This window comes from Podarcis erhardii (assembly GCF_964252035.2).
Source record: "Podarcis erhardii genome assembly, chromosome: 1".
In the NCBI taxonomy this organism is placed as follows: Eukaryota; Metazoa; Chordata; class Lepidosauria; order Squamata; family Lacertidae; genus Podarcis; species Podarcis erhardii.
The window spans coordinates 89,816,640-89,834,931 of record NC_138497.1 but is presented as its reverse complement, the minus strand read 5'-3'; the positions used below and the strand labels follow the sequence as shown (position 1 = coordinate 89,834,931).

Below are 18,292 nucleotides of genomic sequence, written 5' to 3'. Positions count from 1 at the left end.
TCCTATAAGCACCAATCAGCTGTTTGGTGTTATAGAATGGGACCAGCTGTGCTACAGAAGTTTCCAGTAGACCTAATTAAGCCCACAGGTTGAAGGTTCCCCACCCATAACATTACAACCCAGAAACTAGGCTACGGGAAATGGTCTTCCATTCATTCCCACTGATTCATGGTCACAGAAACTGAAAGCACCAAGTCCTGTGAGCATCATTTGACTTCCAGAAACAGGTGCCGCATAAGCGAAGCCTGTGTCTCATTAGGGAAACAAATTCAGCTCGTGTTTCTACTGTTTCCTGCCTTTTCTCCCCCTTTGCCCCTTCTATCACATACTTCCACTACTATGGGCCCTTGTGTCAACACAGGGTCTTTGTTCCTCATTGCGACTTAATGCCTTCCTTCTGCTCTCTCTTCCCATCCGCAGCCAGGAGCCTTGCTTGGAACTGCAGCAGCCTTGGTTGCTATGCAACCACAGTTTGTCACTAAACAAGATGCTAGGCCAAACTTAGCGTTCATGCCGTGGGGCGGGAAGGGGGTGACGGCAGCCATGTGTTTGCCACAGCAGCAATTCAACCGACCTCCCCCAGGCTCTAATAAACGTAGATAACTGCAAAGGAAAGAGACCTTTCACACACATAATCTTTTGCCAAAAGAGGGAAAATTGGGATACAAAATCTTGTTACCAAGTAGTAACAGGCTGTCCAAATGTGTTGGATGAATGCATCACTGCTAAGCAACATTTTACTAGTTTGTCTGGCCCTGTCTTATTTTGCATTCGCTGCTTTGAACCTTAAACATGTTGGTTCCCTATTTTGGGATTTGTGCAGAATTCAGGGGAAGAGAAGATATAAAGTCGTCATTCCACATGCAGGCATTTAAATTTTCTGAAGCAACTGCACAGCCTATGTAACTATATGCATCGGACATTAAACGAAAACCTTTTATGGATTGGTACCAATTCAACAGCTTGACAGAACAAACTATGCCATAATAGTATAAATCAAGGCTTCTTACTCACAGGTGGGCTCACACAAGTAAAATGGAAATAGCTTCATTCTTCCAAAGCAGAAAAAATACGAGCTGGCTGAAAGAACTCACTAGGCATAGCTAAAGACAGATGCAGTGGGGACAGGATGAGGGACCAGGGCCAAATGAAATGATGATTTATTTAATTGCATTTTATGTCCCACTATTCTTCCCCAGGGAAACTCAATGAAATAGACATGGTGCTCCCATGCAGAGCTGCTACGTTTCAGCAAGGCTGCTGAACTGTGAGCTTCTGGTCATGCTCTGGAACTGAAGCAGCTGGTCAGGTAAGGGCAGAGCTGCCATGCTAGCTTGCCGGCAAGTGGGTTGTTGGTGTTTACTGGAAAGAGGAGGGATGGACAAAGCAGTGGGGAGGTTGGCACACTACTAGGAGCACCTGATTGGCTCCAGAGGGACATTTCCACCATGCCAGCCTCCTCATTGCCCCACAGCCTCCCCTTCTGGTAAGAAATAGTGAGCCATGGAGCTGATGTTGTGGCCCCACCCAGCATGTCACTTCTGTTCTATAACATCATGAAGGGATATGCCAGTGAGGAAAAATGCCCTAATAACAATGGGAGGTGGTACCATTATCCCTGAGCACCAACAGCTAACATAGCTACACCTCTCTTACAGTGGATGAGGAAAGGCATGGGGGAGAAGCCAGATTAGCATCAATGGTCCCCAAAGGGGGAAGAGGAAGAATGTCACCCATTGCTACCTTGCTCATTTCCTTATGGAAGTTCTCTTCTAAACCTGCGATACTCTGGAATGTGTTGACGTAGAAACCAACACGACTGGAAAATAAAACATAATATAAGTTACTGAAGACATGGGCAGCTGCTTTTCTTCCAGTTATTCACTCGCAGAGCCATAATGCTCAGTGGAACTGAACCTTACGAGTTTCCACTTAGCAAAAGGAACTGAGTGGACCAAGACATCATGGCCGGAATCAGTCAAGATATCTTTACCCCTCCCCTCCAACCACATCCCCCATGAACACAATTTGTTAACTACTGCATGTGCTTACCTATTCCATAGTGAAGGCAGTTCTTCTTGAAGATCAATGTTCATCTCCTCAAACACTTTCTGGGCTTTTACTAATTCTTCTTCAGCCTAGAGAGGAAGGATGGGGCAATGATATGCACAGCCTCTGGGGTACAATTCAGGGGAAGGCTTACATGAGCTTGCTGCTGCATGCTCCGTAAGTGGGTCAAGACTAGGGCATTCCAAGAACTGGGTTTCTATAGATCTTCTGCCCAGGAGCCTCTTCCCATCCACCCTACAATCCACCTCTGTAAAGAGTGTGTGTAGGAGTCTCACCTGCAGCCCGGAGCTGGCATAGGGAAGCCCTAATGATCAGAGTGGAAAAAACTGCCAGTGACCTCTGAGACTGGCTTTAGATGTGATGTGGATGCTGAGGAAGCAGAGTTTCTGTCCCATGCACTTCCTGTTCCTCAATGTCTGCATCGTGTTACTTTGTGTTACTTCCAAAGCCACTCTATGCCTTAGACTTATGGTACCCATCCATATAATCTAAGCAGTGTGATCATAGCAATTTGTGAGTTTTCACAAGCAATTCAATGGTAGCATTCCAAAATCCTGCTTCCCTACATTGTAGAACTTCACACACACGAAAATAGCTCCCAGGCTAAATATTCTAAGCTCAAGACCTGCTCCCCACAGAGAACAACTGTGTTATGAAGTAACATCAAAGATATTAGCAGGGTGCTAATTCAGACTGAAGGGTATTATTAGAAATTTCCCAGTGTTTTCCAGGAGCCCTATGACACTTCCACTCCCCACCCCCTGCAAGTTCAGTTTATCTTTGCAGGAAATTGTGATTAATTTCCCTGACTCTTGATGACTTCCATTGTAGAGTCTTGGTCACCTTCTCCAATCATTTTCCAGTTAGGATCCTGAATCTAAATTAACTCCAATCTCACAGTCTGTTGTTTCTCTTTATTATTTTGATCACAATACTTATTAATTTTCTGCATGGCCTTTCACTCCTCCCCAGTAGTGATGAGAATGCCAATGTGTAGCTGCAGATTCTAGGAAAGTGGTACTCTAGGAAAGTGGTGGATACTGCAATAATTGTCCGAGTGTGAATCTGAAATTATTAGGCAGAGCTATCACTGGCACAGTTATAATGCATCTGTTTCATAAATGTAATTTGGTGCAGCAAAAAGCCTAGCATAGCTGGGATAAACAATGAATCTCGAGTCTTATCTATTCAGCAGCTTGTGTTAACAGGAAAAAAATGCAAGCAACTTACTCATACTCCACCACAAGAGCAAAAATGTCACAATGCCACAAGCCTCTATAGATCACTTATAGAAAGCATCATTGTCATGGACTGAACCTCTGGATATTTGTATTGTCAAAGGAGGCTTGTATTCTGGACTTCCTGTCCTTGCCAACAAATACAAGGGAGATTGCAGTGGTCTAGGATGCTAATATAAAAAATAAACTTTTAGTTGCTAAAACATAGATTATATTAGTAATAGTAGTAGTAGTATTTCTTACACAAGGTGTTTACTATAAAGCTAGCCTGAATCAATGATTTAATTAATTTACTCTTGCTCTGAGCAGAGAGACAGAAGCAAAAAACAGATCTATCTTTATGTTGAGAAAACTAAATTAAATTCTGTTTAGGGGTTACTAAATTGATCATAGGCCAAAATTCAGAAGTAGGATTATGGTGTAAAAGTCTGCTAACATTAGCAGTCTGCTAAATAGTTTTGTCTCTTAGTACTGTACTAAACTGCTTCTATACTCTTGCCAGGTAGAACCATTTGTGCTCGACAGCTCAGAGAATAAAAAAAAGCAATTGATACAAGTGTGTACTTATTATGACATCCCAATATGCACTAACAAAGAAGCACCCTAGGCAACATTCACTCTAGAAAGAAGCAAGAAGAGAGTTGGGGGTCCAGCCAAGATTCTAGGGTTTCCCAATGAGGAGGATCATGTGGGCATCACAGAAGCAGCCAGATGACATTGCCCAACCAAATATTTATATTTGCAATAATTTGCCACTTTGGAAAGCTCAAAGCAAACTGATACATAATGGAATTTGAGGCACACCTATCCACAGGGAAGGACTTTGGCTCAGTGGGAGATCACCTGCTCTGCATACAAGAAGGTCCCACGTTCAATCCCTGGCATTTCCAAGTAAGGCTGAAAGAGACCCTTGCCTGAAACACTTAAATGCCCAAATTATAATGTATACAACAGCACATAAAAGCAGTTGTGTCAGTCATCTGCTTTTCTTGGTTCTCCTGTGTCCAACTAATCTTTAGGAGATTAATTCTTCTAGTTGCTTTTTATTGTTGTGTTGCCTTTTTTAAAATACAGGCACAGCACTTTGTGGTCAAGAAACAGCATCCTTTAAGGCCTGCTGCTAACTATCTGAGGTCCTTTCACCCTTCCAACCCAATAACCTGCTTGCAGATTCTTAACACTGGGCTTCAGAATTCAGTCAAATTTTAGACTCCAGTGTGATTTGATTAGATTCCGCCCCTATTAAGAGAGCCCCCAACTCAGCAAGATGAAACGGCAGCATATCCTATCCAGAAAGCTTCAGGAGTTTGCTTGCCATATCCACTTTGAGATGTGCTGTTTCTGGGCCTGTTTCATGAAGCAAGCTTCTGTGTTGCTTCTTAGTCAGCAGCATTTCAAGTGAGTTGTAGGAAGGCAGGAATTTGCTGTCCTAAGCAGTCAGCATCAGTCTCTATCCATTGCCACCCCACCCATCACCCTCAAATCTGAACACATTCCAGAAGAGAACATGCTGCTTGAGAAGTAACTTTGGTTCTGGCATAGCTCTCAAAAAGTTCATCTCCCACATTTATCTTTAAAGGGTCCACATTCCAAGTTTAACTGCTTGAGGAGCAAAGGGGCCTCGGTCTACACCAAAGAATTCGCTTTAAGACTCTGATTTAAAAGACTGAAATGATGGCAGAAAGCAGGAAAGATCTGTGGAATGTAGTCCAACCCATGGGTCAGTAGCTGACAGGCTTAAGGTGTTGCACAAACTGAGGCAATTTGTACATGAAGAAGTAGGACTAAATCAGATCTTGAATCCTGTCAACAGCCTGCTAAGTATCACCTGATACAGCAAAGTGGGCAGTTTTACACACACACACACACACACACCAGCCCAGAAAGAAGCAAATGGAATCGTTTTGATCGTGGTTTTAAACTTTACATCAGAGGAAGATCTCTAGTAAACCAAGAAGCTGGTAACTCAATTAAAGATTTAGAAGTCTCTGTTTTGAGGTCTTAATAGTTCACTGAAGCCAGACTAGGCCAAGCCTAAAGACATATTTTGCAGCTTTTCACACAGCTAGTAAAACATAAAATCCCCAATCCCCAAACCAACAAATGCCTGGAGAGCTATTTCTAGAAGCTGCCCCCAAACATTTCAGCAGCCTCCTATAAAGTTCTGAGTAGCCAAATGCTAGCTTTTGTGGTAGGGGTAGCTAAGACAGGGGGTTGCACTGATGGTCAGCCCTCTGAAGGTGGACGGAATATCAAAACAGGCATTACTGAAGAGTGGGTGTGCCCCTTCTATTTTTAAGGACAAGTTGTGGGAGCACAACAACCTTTTGTCACAACAGAATCACAGCAAGGGACCAGTCAGAGGGGAAATGGACAAAGTGGGGGCTTGGAGGGCCACATAATTCCATTGATTTGCAAGCTTCTTGGTATCACAGTAGGGAACCTATGGGAGCTCTGTGTGTGTGTGTGTGTGTGTGTGTGTGTGTGTGTGTGTGTAAGAGAGATTGGGGAGGGGCAAAGAAAAAACTCCAAATTTGTAAGTAGCAATTAACTCAGTAACCAGCTCCTTGTGAACATACAAGAAATGTGGTTCCTTCCAGCCAAGCTAATGAGCTATTGTCCTCCAGCCCTTTAAGAGAGTATTTGTTTTCTTTCCTCTGTTGCTCAGTTCCTCATCTGCCAGTTGCATCATCTATCTTCCCCTCCCCACTCCCAGGAATGCCTTGTGCCAGAAGGGTTTCCAATAAGGAGGGTGAAGTTTCCCTCTCCTTTGACAAGCTGGTGTCCAGTAACTTTCATTAGTTTATTACAGAACTCCTCCCCAAACTAGTCCATGAATCTTAAGGATTATCGCCAGGATTTCATTTTAACTGGCAACTGCCCCCCCCCTTTCTGATGATTTTGGAAAACTAGAAGCTAGAAAAAGCTTCAGAGTTCAGTCCTGTTTCTAATCCACTGCAGAAGGAGTGGAAATATGTACAAGCCCTCCTAGAGCTTGCTCCAGATCCAGTTACAAAACCTCTGGACTTCAGAGGAAGTTGAATTATAAAATAAGATGTATGATAGCCATCTTCAAATATCTGGAAGCTTGTCATATAGATGAAGTAAATTTGTTGATCCAGATGGTAGGAGCCAAACCACAAGACAAAGTAAAAAATTAATGACCTATTTGAAAATAAAACAGATTCCCTTGGAAAGTGGTGAATTCTCCTTTATTAGAGATTTTTAAGCAGAGGATGGATTGCCACCCATCCAAGATGCTGCAGGAGTAGAATTCCTAGAATGACAGGGGGTGCCTTTGCAACTCTAAAATCTATAAAAGGGAACCAGGAACTGACAAAAGATATTGCAGGCAATCTAAGAAAGGGAAACTCAGGAAAAGGGACTCTCTTCACCCCAACTTGTCATATGCTTAGACCAAATGAGCTGGAAGGGAGGCAAGAAGAGAGGCAGCAGAAGCATCAGTGCTATCATCCCTGGGATGCTCAAGCAGAGAAATTCTCATGAATTAATGGCCAGTTTATGGGGAAGGAGAAGAATGGCTGTGGAATGGGAACCATGGACAAAGCGACAAGAAGGCTGATGTTTCAGTGAGACCGGAGCATTTTTTAGCATGGGAGAGCAAATGGGGAGAGGTATTGCTGTGAAGTTTTTTCTGAAGATTTTTATGACAGGAAAACACCTGAGTGACAGGAGAAGGGAAAACTACATAAGCAGCAGAAATCTGCATGTCACCTAAACATCAACCTTATCTCCCATCCATCCATGTATTGTCTCAGAAACAAGAAGCACCATATCAAATATAATCACCTGGAAGCTCCATAACCAACTCATCATTCCTGATTAACTTCCACCAGTTGGCATCTATGTGTGGAGGAAACGATCCTTAGGGCATTGGGTCTTGAGGCCAAGAAAGGGGTGGAGCTAACCCAACACCTCTCAACCTATTCTCTAACTGGTTGTCGCATAAACAATCTGACTGATGTGCAAGGCATTGCACTATAATATTGGTGGCAAATTTGTTTAACAGCAGGAATAGCCGACAAAGAAAACAAGTTTGGGAAATTACAGTCTTTTTAAAAAACTAAAAAACATTGCTCTAAGAATAAAATGCAAGTAGGTTTGGTGTTGTCTCCTTGTATTACATTTTTATTCCAATGTACTGAAACCTAAGTCACTTCTTTGGAGAAAAGGAGTGCCTTACAAGGATGCTTAGCAGAGTGAATGCTGCCTGAGGGTGAAGAGCACAGCAGAGGGGTTCAGCCAGGGAGAGGGCATGCAGGGTTAGAGAGCAAGGTGGGCTCGGCTGTCACCTGGTTCCGCAGCAGATTAGTCTGAGCTACGAGATGTGCTTGCAGCTTCCCTTGGCACCACTGAGGCGCAGCTTTCTCAAGCAACGAGACAGGCTGTGTGAGAGCGTTTTTCAAAACAAAGACAAGAAAACAAACGGAACAGATTTTGAGAACTTTGTTTTTTAAATATATATATATAAATCTCAAACGGTAAGAGGGTTATCAGGCCAGGCTGAGACAACAAACCCTGGCAAACAGGAGAGAAAGGAAGCATTAAGAGATAAGTCAAAGGGTGAATCCTACGTGGCATGCCAATTCTAGCAGTAATTAATGCTCCATGGTCAGAAAACACCAAGGCCAGCAGAGTTTACGAGCACTCCAGCTGCAGAGAGCAACAGAGAAGAAACTGTTAGTCATTTAGACAGCAACAAAACCCAGCTTGGAGGAAGATGGATCCCCCTCTGTGAGACACCAGCAACTTTTAAGAAAAGACAGGATTAGGAGACACCATTATTACAGCCATGCGGATTATTCAGAATTTGCAGCATTTTTAATGTTACATTATAAAACACAGCTGGAGAAGTCTGCTCTTTAGAGTGATTCTTGTGCCTTTAAACATCAGGTTGGTACAGAGATGCCCCTCCTCTCTCTGTGAGTAGATCCTCACTGCCACCATGGGCACCAGATAGGAGGGCCAAGGGGCCTTGCTGCCAGCAAAATTTTCAAGGAGGGGGCTGGAGCCCTTCAATATCCCACAATGACATACACTTGCCATGAGTGCACGCCACATGACGTGCTCACATCACTCATGCATGCCACGAGACGCACTCATGAGACGTGAGCACAGGAAATGGTGGAACAGAGGTGTAAGTCCCTGAGCTCTTGTTAATGGAGGTAGGTGACCTTGGCAGGTGCATAACAGTGACACTACGAATCTGTTTCACCTTTTCTCCCCAAAGGAAAAATGGCATCGATCAATATACTCTTCTCTACAGTCACTGCAATTCTGTGTACAGTTATGCAAAAGTTTACATTTCACTGAATACAGTGGCACTTACATGTGAATATGCATAAGATTGTGTTCTGCATTGTTACTGATAGCAAGTATACAAGAAGGCCATGAGTATGAGAATAGAAGAATTATCCACCAGTAATTATATGTCTATCCCTTTCAGAGCAAAAAGAACATTTATGAAGAGAAGGTGAATCAAGAAGATACTGAAACCCAGTTTCTAAGCAGGTGTTGATGCCATACTCATAAATCACCCCACATAACACCCACGATTTGCTTCATCAATAACAGCTGAAGTGGCCTTTGATGGGAAAACAGAGCTGCTCCTTATTTCAAGGAGGACAATGTACCCTAGTCTCTCACCCAAGAGCATATCTAGGGCCTGGGAACAATCTGCTGCTAGCTGGTGCTTCAGCCTGGTGCCAGGACATGATTTGTCCAATCAGAAGAGCATGGGCTCAGCCAGAAGCCCTAGATACTTTGACAATTGAGAAGAAAAGGAGACCACCAAGGAAGGGTAGCTCCTGGAGTCATTCTCCCTACTGAGGCTGCAATAGCCTCCATCCTCCGCAGACTTCCCTTTCTTCCTTTGCATAATTCCTTCATCTCAGTACAGCCACGGGCACCTGTTGACATACCATCTGTGCAGTAAAGTATCAGCTTCTGCACTGCTTTTCAATCACATTTATAGGAATTGTTTATGTTCTACCATTTGCTTTTTTGACTTGTAACAGGATACGTTCTCTGACAAAAGAAAGTTAGTTTATTTATTATGAAATGCTCTGAAAAAGGACATAGCTAGAGACATTAACATATTAATACTATACTTTCTTCTAAGGGAAAATAAATAGTAGTAGTTTCATATTTGAAAAAACAAAACCACCAACAATATCCTAAATTACTTAGTTAAGGAAAGAGAGAGAGAGAGAGAGAGAGAGAGAGGGAGGGAGGGAGGGAGGGAGGGAGGGAGGTGATTTAGGATGTCATATCTGATCAAGGGCACTTTACCTTGGCAATTTTAGCTTCATCTTTTTTCTTTGCAGTCTGTAGAGATTCATAATGGTGCCTGGCACTGTCGTAATCTACAAGTTTCCTTCCCCGCTTAGCAATGCGAGACTGGAAGAAGGTGGAGAGGGGAAAGAAAGGAAGAAAAATATCATTTGAACACCAAAGCCATGCTAATTAGTGGACTAATGATCTTTACAGTCGTCTACAGCTCACATACATACAGCTCAGGATGCCAACACTCTGCAATTGTTTACACTGAAACATTCTAAAGTGGCAAGGTGGTCAGTAGAAATCAAAAGACATCCATTCAACCTTTCCCTACAAAGGAGTTATTACAGAACTGGAGAGTTTTTAGAGAGGGAATTTCAGGAGGGTTTCCCTGAAAAATAAAGTTGTGTGTGTGTGAATACTTCAGGGTTACACAGAGTCTGATAGTACTTCTCTTTTGTGTATCAGTGGAGTGATTTTGGCTACAACCTACATAAATCTTGAGCATGGAAAGACTCCAATTAGCATTAGTATAGCAGCATCCTTAACAGGCAATAAGCAAGGAAATTCCACTATTTAGCAAGAATGCTGTGTAATTTTCTTCGTCTTTATTCATGCATTTTCAGTAGTAAATGTCAAGAGGGTGCTGCGTTAGGGGAATTTGGTGGCTGTGGAAACGTACCAGACGGATTATACAATAGTAAATACAGATAAAGAACCCCCTATTCCCCTTTCCCTGACCCCACTATTCATTGCATGTGTATATACCATTCGCACAGAGGTAAGTTGTTCAACAAGATTGTTTGTAAATATTGAGATCAATTACAGGCATTAGCCAATATCTTGCTAACATTGCTTTTAAGTATCCATTTTATTACACAATTGAGGATGATCTCCAATGGCAACTTCCCACATAAAAAATGTTCCTTGTCATTCTGCCAAGCAGAAACTCTTTTAAATCCACCCTTATATGGTCAAATGTCAAAAAAAGGTTTTGTTTATTTTTCAGGATGAAATTAAATAAATCTGACCATTCAGTAATACTGAGCAAGTAATACTGAGTTGTGATTCTAAATTCATGTTAGCAATTGAAAGAGCACTGGCAGGGGTCAGTAGTTTTTCCCACACTGAAAGTGTCTGTAAGTCAAGGAACAATCTTCAGAACACAAATTCACACCAAATGCAGCTGCTTGTCACCCCACAGACACTGAGGGAGGACATTGGCACATAGAGAGGGGGGATCAGCTCTTTGAACCAGAAGGAAAAGTTTGATTGACTCCACGGTCCAGTAACCTCCATGGGATACAAATCCTTACTCAGCCTAACCTAGCCCATACAGATTGGTTTTATTTTTATGAAGCATTCATACCTTGGCCTTTCCTTCTAAAAGGCTGGTGAAAATATTAACTATTTAAAATGTCAATTACAAAAACATCAAAACACTAAACACAATAAAACAGCAACATTATACCCCCATTAGCAGTTCATCACATTATATAAGCTATAACCATCTTCCCACAGCAAAAGTGGTCCATGTTCATACATTCAGTTTCCTATTACAGTAATACCTTGGAAATCGAATAGAATCCATTCCAGAAGTCCGTTCTACTTCCAAAATGTTCAAAAACCAAATCGTGGCTTCTGATTGGCTGAAGGAAGCTACTGCAACCAATCAGAAGCCACAGAAGTCCCATCGGATGTTTGGGTTCCAAAAGAACATTCACAAACCAGAACAATCACTTCCAGGTTTGCAGCATTCAGAAGGCAAAACATCCGAGTTCCAGGGTGTTCAGGATCCAAGGTACAACTGTACACCACTTACGATCACAAGGTGGTTCCAAAAGCTAATAAACAATTTAAAACCAACATTAAAATAACATCCATAGTACAATAGAGCAAGCAGATGTCAATTCATAGTTAATCTCATCCAGATTAACTTCCTCCAAAAGGACATGATGAAGAGGTAATTCTTTAACGGGTGCTGAAAACATCGAATCAAATGATTGTATCAGACAGCCACTGTCTCTACTGCCTTTTCAGCATCTGTTGAAGACCCTCTGTTTTCTACAAGCCTTTTGACGTGGAGATTCTTATCCCAGACTCTATCTGTACTGGACTTCTATTTCTATTATTCATCAATTCAAGGTGTTTCATGGGAAGCAATACACAAATGAAATAAATAAAATAAATGTGGCAAAACCCACTGAAGGTAGATTGGACATCACATTCCACAGTCAGAAGCCGCCCTCTTCAATAACTGCTAAACTTCTTCAAATAGTAGGTGACAATTCAGGAACAACTGGCATGAAGTGTTATGTTTGCCAAGTCTAACAACAAACCATGTAAACACTTCAAGGAATTACGCAGTGTCCTCTTTTAAGAACATGTGGCTTTTGTTGCATCTATTTCTCAGTCTGTCCATTGTGCACTCTCTCACCCCTTTCCTGGGCTTGCCAGACCAGCTGCAGTTCATTCATGCTTTATCCATCTCTGGTTTAATTAAATTCCCAGTACAGCACTGAATGCAGCCACTGGGCATCTTTCAAGAACTCAGCGGAATTAAAAACACCAGAACAGATTCCAGATGCTCTTAACAAGGAAGCCACTTTAAATTAAGAAGGCCTTTAAAGCCACCAGAAAGATTCGCCTACTAATATTTCAGTGGTTATGGAAAAGATGCAAGTAAAACAGCTGGGTATTTCACCTCTACTGTCTGAAATATTCTCAACTAATAGTAAGAAAAGTGAGTGGGATGGAGTGGAGAAACTATTGCACTTGGACAATAGAGACCTGGGTTCAGGGCCCATATTAGATGAACTTGAGCAAAGTCTCAACCTGACCTATCTCAGAGGGTTGCTATGAGGATTAAAAATGGGATAACCCCATGTACACCCTCCTGAGCAAATGTGATAAATAAGATGAGGGAGGGAGGGGGAGGGAGGGAGATGAAATGCCATGAAATGAGGAGGCCCCTAACAGTGCAATATGATGTTTTCTCAAAACTAAGTTCCATTGTGTTCAATTGGGCTTAGTCTCAGGGAGTGTGTACAGAATTATGCTGTGCCGCTGCAAAGCTACAATCCTATGCGCACTGAACTTTGGAACACCATGCAAAATTCAGTGGAACTTATTACTTCTAAGTAAACAACAATAACAGTGGAAGTCCTTCCCACTATTTAGAGGAGCTCAATGAAATCTCCTTAATCATTCTTCAAGATCCTTTGGAACACCAAGGAATTAATGTAGCTTCTGCATTTCCTTAATTGAAATATAGACGTTTTAATAGCCTGCAACCACCCAAGGGTGATACATTCATGCACACACTTTCCCATATCCCAGGACAGAAGGGGTCTTCTGGGTGCAAATTAACTAGAGTGTGAACTCTAAACTGAGGAGGGAGGAGCCCTCAATTTCTATATATATAGTCTGACAGCCACTGACTGTTGACAGAGTTGTGAAAAGGAGGCTCTACTGAGCTCTAAGCTGCTCCTGCTTAAGAGTTTCCAGCAAGTGGCCAACCAGGGCGGCAGAAACGTACGTATGGCACTAACTAAAGAAAAACTACCGCCACAGGTTATCCATGTAGCTGCATGGAGAAGAAAACACATAAACACAGTATCTTTTGCAGAATGGATTAATTGAAGGAGGAAGGGAGGGCAGCTTGCTTTTGTCTCCCTTTTGGGATTCAGCTAAGGGGGTTAAACGGGGTATCTGATTTCACTGGGAGAAAGCCAAGCTGACCTTTTCCATGTGGGAACGTAGTTACAAGTACTGCCATATGGCAAATACATCTCCTTTTTTCAACCTTCTCAAAGCCATTCAGGAATTGGGAGAGGAGCAGTCACAGGATAGAATCCAGCATTTGGGAAAGTTCTCAAGAGAGGACTGGAATTATCCCTAGCAAATCTATGCCTTTTAAAAAAAAACTTTCCCCCCTCAAATAACTTTGCCAGATGCAAGCCATCCCTGAAAAGTACATAGCCAGCAATAATGGAATCCTTGTTATGATGTTTCCTTCGGGGGAGAGGGGGTATTAAAGAAAGGAGAGAAAGAATAAGAAGCCGGACCCTTCTGCTGAAAATAGATATATCTTCATATATTTACAAGAGAATAATTCATCCACAAATGCATTATTTATTTATTTTAAATTTTTCAAATGAACTTTCTTTAATTCACATCTATATATATTGCAGAACTGCATAAATTAAATTAAGATTTACATAGTCTTTGTTTACATAATATATTCTACATGCACAGCTTCAGCTCTTGTGATGCAGAGCAAGTGATGTGCAGAATGTGCATTTTTGCACAAAATATGCACAGTCCGATGTTGGCTTTTAGGTCTTTTGATTTTTTAAAGAACTTTAGGCAAAGTAAAGAAAAGGTACCACTTCATTATACATGTATTATTATTATTATTATTATTATTATTATTATTATTATTATGAGTGTAGAAATTAAATGAGACCAAAAAAACCCTGAACAGATCTTGTTCCCATGCTAATCTTATATATGCTTAAGGCCATCAGATAAATGGATCAGAGTTGGATGCAGGGAGAGAAAATTATGTATCTGAAAGAGGAAACTATAAAAGAAAGTATTTGTGCATGTTACATAGGGAGGGGCAGTGTAACACAGAAGTTAACATCTGCCAGGAAATTGAGCAAGGAATCTTTTTCATCATACTGAATAGTGCTTCCTGATGCAACACACATTCTGTAATGTTGGCAAACCTCTTATTGCAAATGAGATTCATTTAGCCCCCTCCTCCCTAATTCTATCTCTGGTGCTGTGCCGATGATTTCTCCAGTGTGTCTTTTTTAATCATCCTCTGTCAAATAATGAGGAAAGAAAATGAATTTGAAATTTATAAAAAGGACAGAGAAAACTTTAGTGAAATGCTCATGGGTGGGGGTGCAAGGCTTTTGTGGTGCTTATCTTCCCTTTTGAGGTGGTCAATCAGTGTTTGTCAGTGCTCTTTCATTCTACAAATCATCTCACCATTGGTTGCATGCTGCATTCTTCCCAGGTGCCCATGTCCAGAGGAAGACATCACAAGGACACTCCTTGTGCTTTATCAGATCAAGTAGGGCAGGAAGCCAGGGGAGGCTGCAGAGTGCTAGAGAAATGTTTACTGGAAAGAAATTGCACAGGCACCCTCAGCCCCCGAACAACAATAAGGTAAGATCAAAACCCCACCCACACTGAAAATTCTAAGGGAATTCTGCCCTGAGAATGAAGCAGGAAAAAAAGGAAATCTGCTTCTCAGGGAAGGAAATATTTTCAGAATTTGGAGGACACATTTCAACACACTAGTTTCATGAAAAACTAGAATTGTTCTGGAGGGCTTTTACCCTCCAACATCTAGTAGAAACCCTGCTCCCAGATTACTAATGTGATTTTTATGTTTTTAGTCACACCAAGGCTAGCAGTATGTCAATTATTGGTTGTATGTTTTAAAATTGTATTGTATTTGTTTTCATGTGTTTATGAAGACAGGCAAGCTCTGAACTAATAATTTATTCATTGCTACAAAAGACTCTGTTTTTAGAGCAAGAAGCCCAAGTCCTCTCTAGGGCTCAAGGGAGAGAAACAAATTGTATTGAACTCGATTTCAATTGTTGCCATCCTGGCAAGTAAAGATTCATCTTCAAGTCTTGTGCAGTGGTCTACTTTATCACTAAGGTTTGCGGGTGAAACCTCTGCATCACTCTGAACAACTCAAAAAATAGATAAAATCTGCTAGTCATTATTTCCACCATTGCCCAAAGTAGACAAGATAAGATCCCACAGAGTTCCTTACAAAACTCTTCCTTGATGCATAGTTCACACAAACTCCATTTTTTAAAAAAAGGAACACAAAGCGTGTTCTCATTAAAGGAGAGCACGTGTTGCGGATGGGGCCAAACAAGACACCTCATGGTAGTTAGGCGGCTTAGGATCAAGGGCTTGGATTCAGATTGGCGGTTGCTGTTACTGGGGTAAAATTGATGTTGCCAATTTAGGGGTGGGATCAGTGGCTATTTAAGCAAGGTCCACAGCTTGTGCTTTCTCTTTCGCTGTGGACACCGGATCTCCCGCCCGCCCTCCCTTGATTGGGCTTTGCTCTGACCTTGCTATGCCTGTCATGGGGTCGTCCGCATTGGTGCAGGGGCCTGGTAGGAATTTTTCCTTTTGGCTGATTAGTGTGTGCCAATTGGGTTTTGCCTACTGCGTAGCAAATCGTCACAATTTGTAAGGTTGGTGGTTAGGCATTGGTTAAAATTGGTTGGTGGAGGGGTATGGATTGGCTGTGCCTGCCCCTCCAATGCTGCTGCTGCACGGGTATTCCGTTAAAGGAATTCTGGAGCTTACCATCCCCTTCGTCCAAACCCTGAGGGCAGGGTGCAGGCTGCGTAAGTTCCAAGGAACATGCGGGGAGAAGCTGAGGGTCTGTGTCGCAGCTCCAGTTGACCCTGATCTTGTTCCTCCGCACTGACTAGGGAGTCAGTGCTGTCCCCCAAGGCGGGGGGGGGGGGGACAGCTAGTCATAACCAATGCCTAAGCAACCACTCACAATTTGTATGATAATAAAGTTGTGGCCAAAATTATGCCAAAAACCTTAAACAAAATTAACGTGTGATGTGTGAGTTATTGGGTAGGGGTGTCTTGGGGACCTCAGCACGCAACAGAAAGTAAAGGAAACTGCATACTTTTATGTCTGGGAACTGGCCGAGGTAGGTGTCCATAGTTAGCAGTGCCTGATCCACCAGCTTCTGATGAAAGTCTGTCCACAGCAGGTCACTGTTCTAGAAGAATATAAGGAAACATGTAATCTATCAGCAGCAACAGTGCAAAACATGGCAACACTATGCTTCCTTGTGGCTCATTTCACACATTTGTCTGGAGAGCAAACCCAGACTTAGCAACGAGCTGCCATTGATCTCAATACGCTGATAGGAGTACCTGTAAGATACATGTCTCATACATGTCACAAATATGTTTGTTATGCTTATATCTACTTTCTAAAGAGGTGTGCATTTTAAAAAAAACAACAATGGAAACACTGCCTAACCTCTTCTTTTTCTTCGCTTTTACAAAGCTCCTGTAACTTCAAATGCTACACAGACCTCCTGGAATTCAACAGGTAAAGAATTCACTGTCACTACATCTCCCATGCAGCAAAGGAAAGCTGGGTCTGCAGAATTTCTGTCTGCCATGCTGCAGGTGGGGGCCAGAAGCAGTCAGTGGAGAAGGGAGGCAATGCACACCAACAGCGGCATCACTATAGCTTAAGGTGAAACATTATGCTTTTGTTGTTACAATGCAGAATATTTAAGATCACATGGTTGGTGTAGTGTGGCACAGAACGCATTGGCCTGGTTCCAATGAGATGACATTATATGAACAATCCTGCTTAAGCCATGGGCTCATGTGTTCCTCCCACTCCACTCTCCCCCTACTTCCTTTGGTGAGGCCACAAGGAGGAAGCACCCACTTCCTACTTAAACCTAACAACAGTTTTTGGTTAAAGCTGAAAGGTAAAAGTTGTGGTCAGTTTCACTATACAGTGGAACCTTGGTTCTCAAATGGCTTAGTTGGCAAACAAATTGGCTCCTGGATGCTGAAATCCCAGAAGTAAGTATTCCAGTTTTCAAATGGTTTTCAGAAGCCAAATATCCAACGCAGCTTCCTCTTGAGTGCAGGAAGCTCTCACAGCCAATCAGAAGCCGTGCCTTCATTTTTGAATGGTTTTGGGAGTTGAACAGAAGTCCAGAACGGATTAAGTTCAAGAACCAAGGTTCCACTGTAGTTTACTAAAACATTTTCAGTCTTAATGATAAATCATGGACAAGCAAGATCGGGAGCAGACAGTGGCGAGGGCTGCTACTGCACACCTAGCCTCCCAGCAGCAGAGTTCCTGCTGCTTATCGGGAGGGAGATGTGGTGAAGAGGTTGATACTGTGTAGGCACAATGGCAGGAGTGCCTCCTCACTGACCGCTCCTGTACACAGGATGTCTCCAACAAGTTGCTTGGGACCACACTGGAGAAGGGGTAAGGGGCAGTGTGCATGCCAGAGGCGTCAGCAGATTTATGCATAGAATCATAGAATTGTAGAGTTGGAAGGGACCACGAGCGTCATCCAATCCAACCCCTTACAATGCAGGAATCGTTTGCCCAATGTGGGGCTCAAACCCACAACCCTGAGATTGTCACTTATTCTACCGACTGAGCTATCCACAGGTATCACATTTTGCTGCATTGGCTGGGATACATGCATTGATAGATGCAGTGGTGTTGTCCAAACCAGGTCACTGTGCTATAACCCCAAAAGCAGTTCAACAGCTATAGTCCCTATGAATGAATGAGGGAATGCAGATCATAATACATAAGTGATGCTAATGGAACAGAACCTCACCTCTGATATTTTGTTAGTATCATCTCTTCCCGGCCAATCTGGCTCATACACTTCTTGCAAACACTCTGTCAGTTTCTTGGAGGCTTCGTGCATTGCTTGGAGATAGAAAAAAAGAGACTCCAAATTTTGAATGACACAGTAGCGTCCCATCAAGTACCCAACCCAAAAAGCGAACAGGGGAAATGAATCTTCCTTATTGACCAAGGCCTTATCCCAAACCCATGGCAATTCTTTAAGAATTTCCAAGGCAAGCAAAGCAGGGCGTATAACACAGAGGCAACACAC

At 42.5% G+C, this 18,292-nt stretch overlaps 1 protein-coding gene across 16 annotated transcripts in view; it reads right to left on the bottom strand.

Moving 5' to 3' along the window:
- The window catches only part of BIN1 (bridging integrator 1), a 114,271-nt gene that overhangs the window by 36,900 nt on the left and 59,079 nt on the right, over positions 1 to 18,292 (bottom strand). For 12 of the 16 annotated variants that reach the window (XM_081852776.1, XM_081852767.1, XM_081852777.1 and 9 more), the window contains exons 4-9: positions 18,008 to 18,102; positions 16,301 to 16,396; positions 9,621 to 9,728; positions 7,622 to 7,714; positions 2,053 to 2,138; positions 1,744 to 1,819 (exon numbers count right to left, since the gene is read on the bottom strand). In XM_081852776.1, the coding sequence (XP_081708902.1) occupies positions 1,744 to 1,819; positions 2,053 to 2,138; positions 7,622 to 7,714; positions 9,621 to 9,728; positions 16,301 to 16,396; positions 18,008 to 18,102 (554 nt within the window). The remainder of the gene's footprint in view (positions 1 to 1,743; positions 1,820 to 2,052; positions 2,139 to 7,621; positions 7,715 to 9,620; positions 9,729 to 16,300; positions 16,397 to 18,007; positions 18,103 to 18,292) is intronic. The other 4 variants (XM_081852778.1, XM_081852781.1, XM_081852772.1 and 1 more) reach the window with 1 other exon arrangement.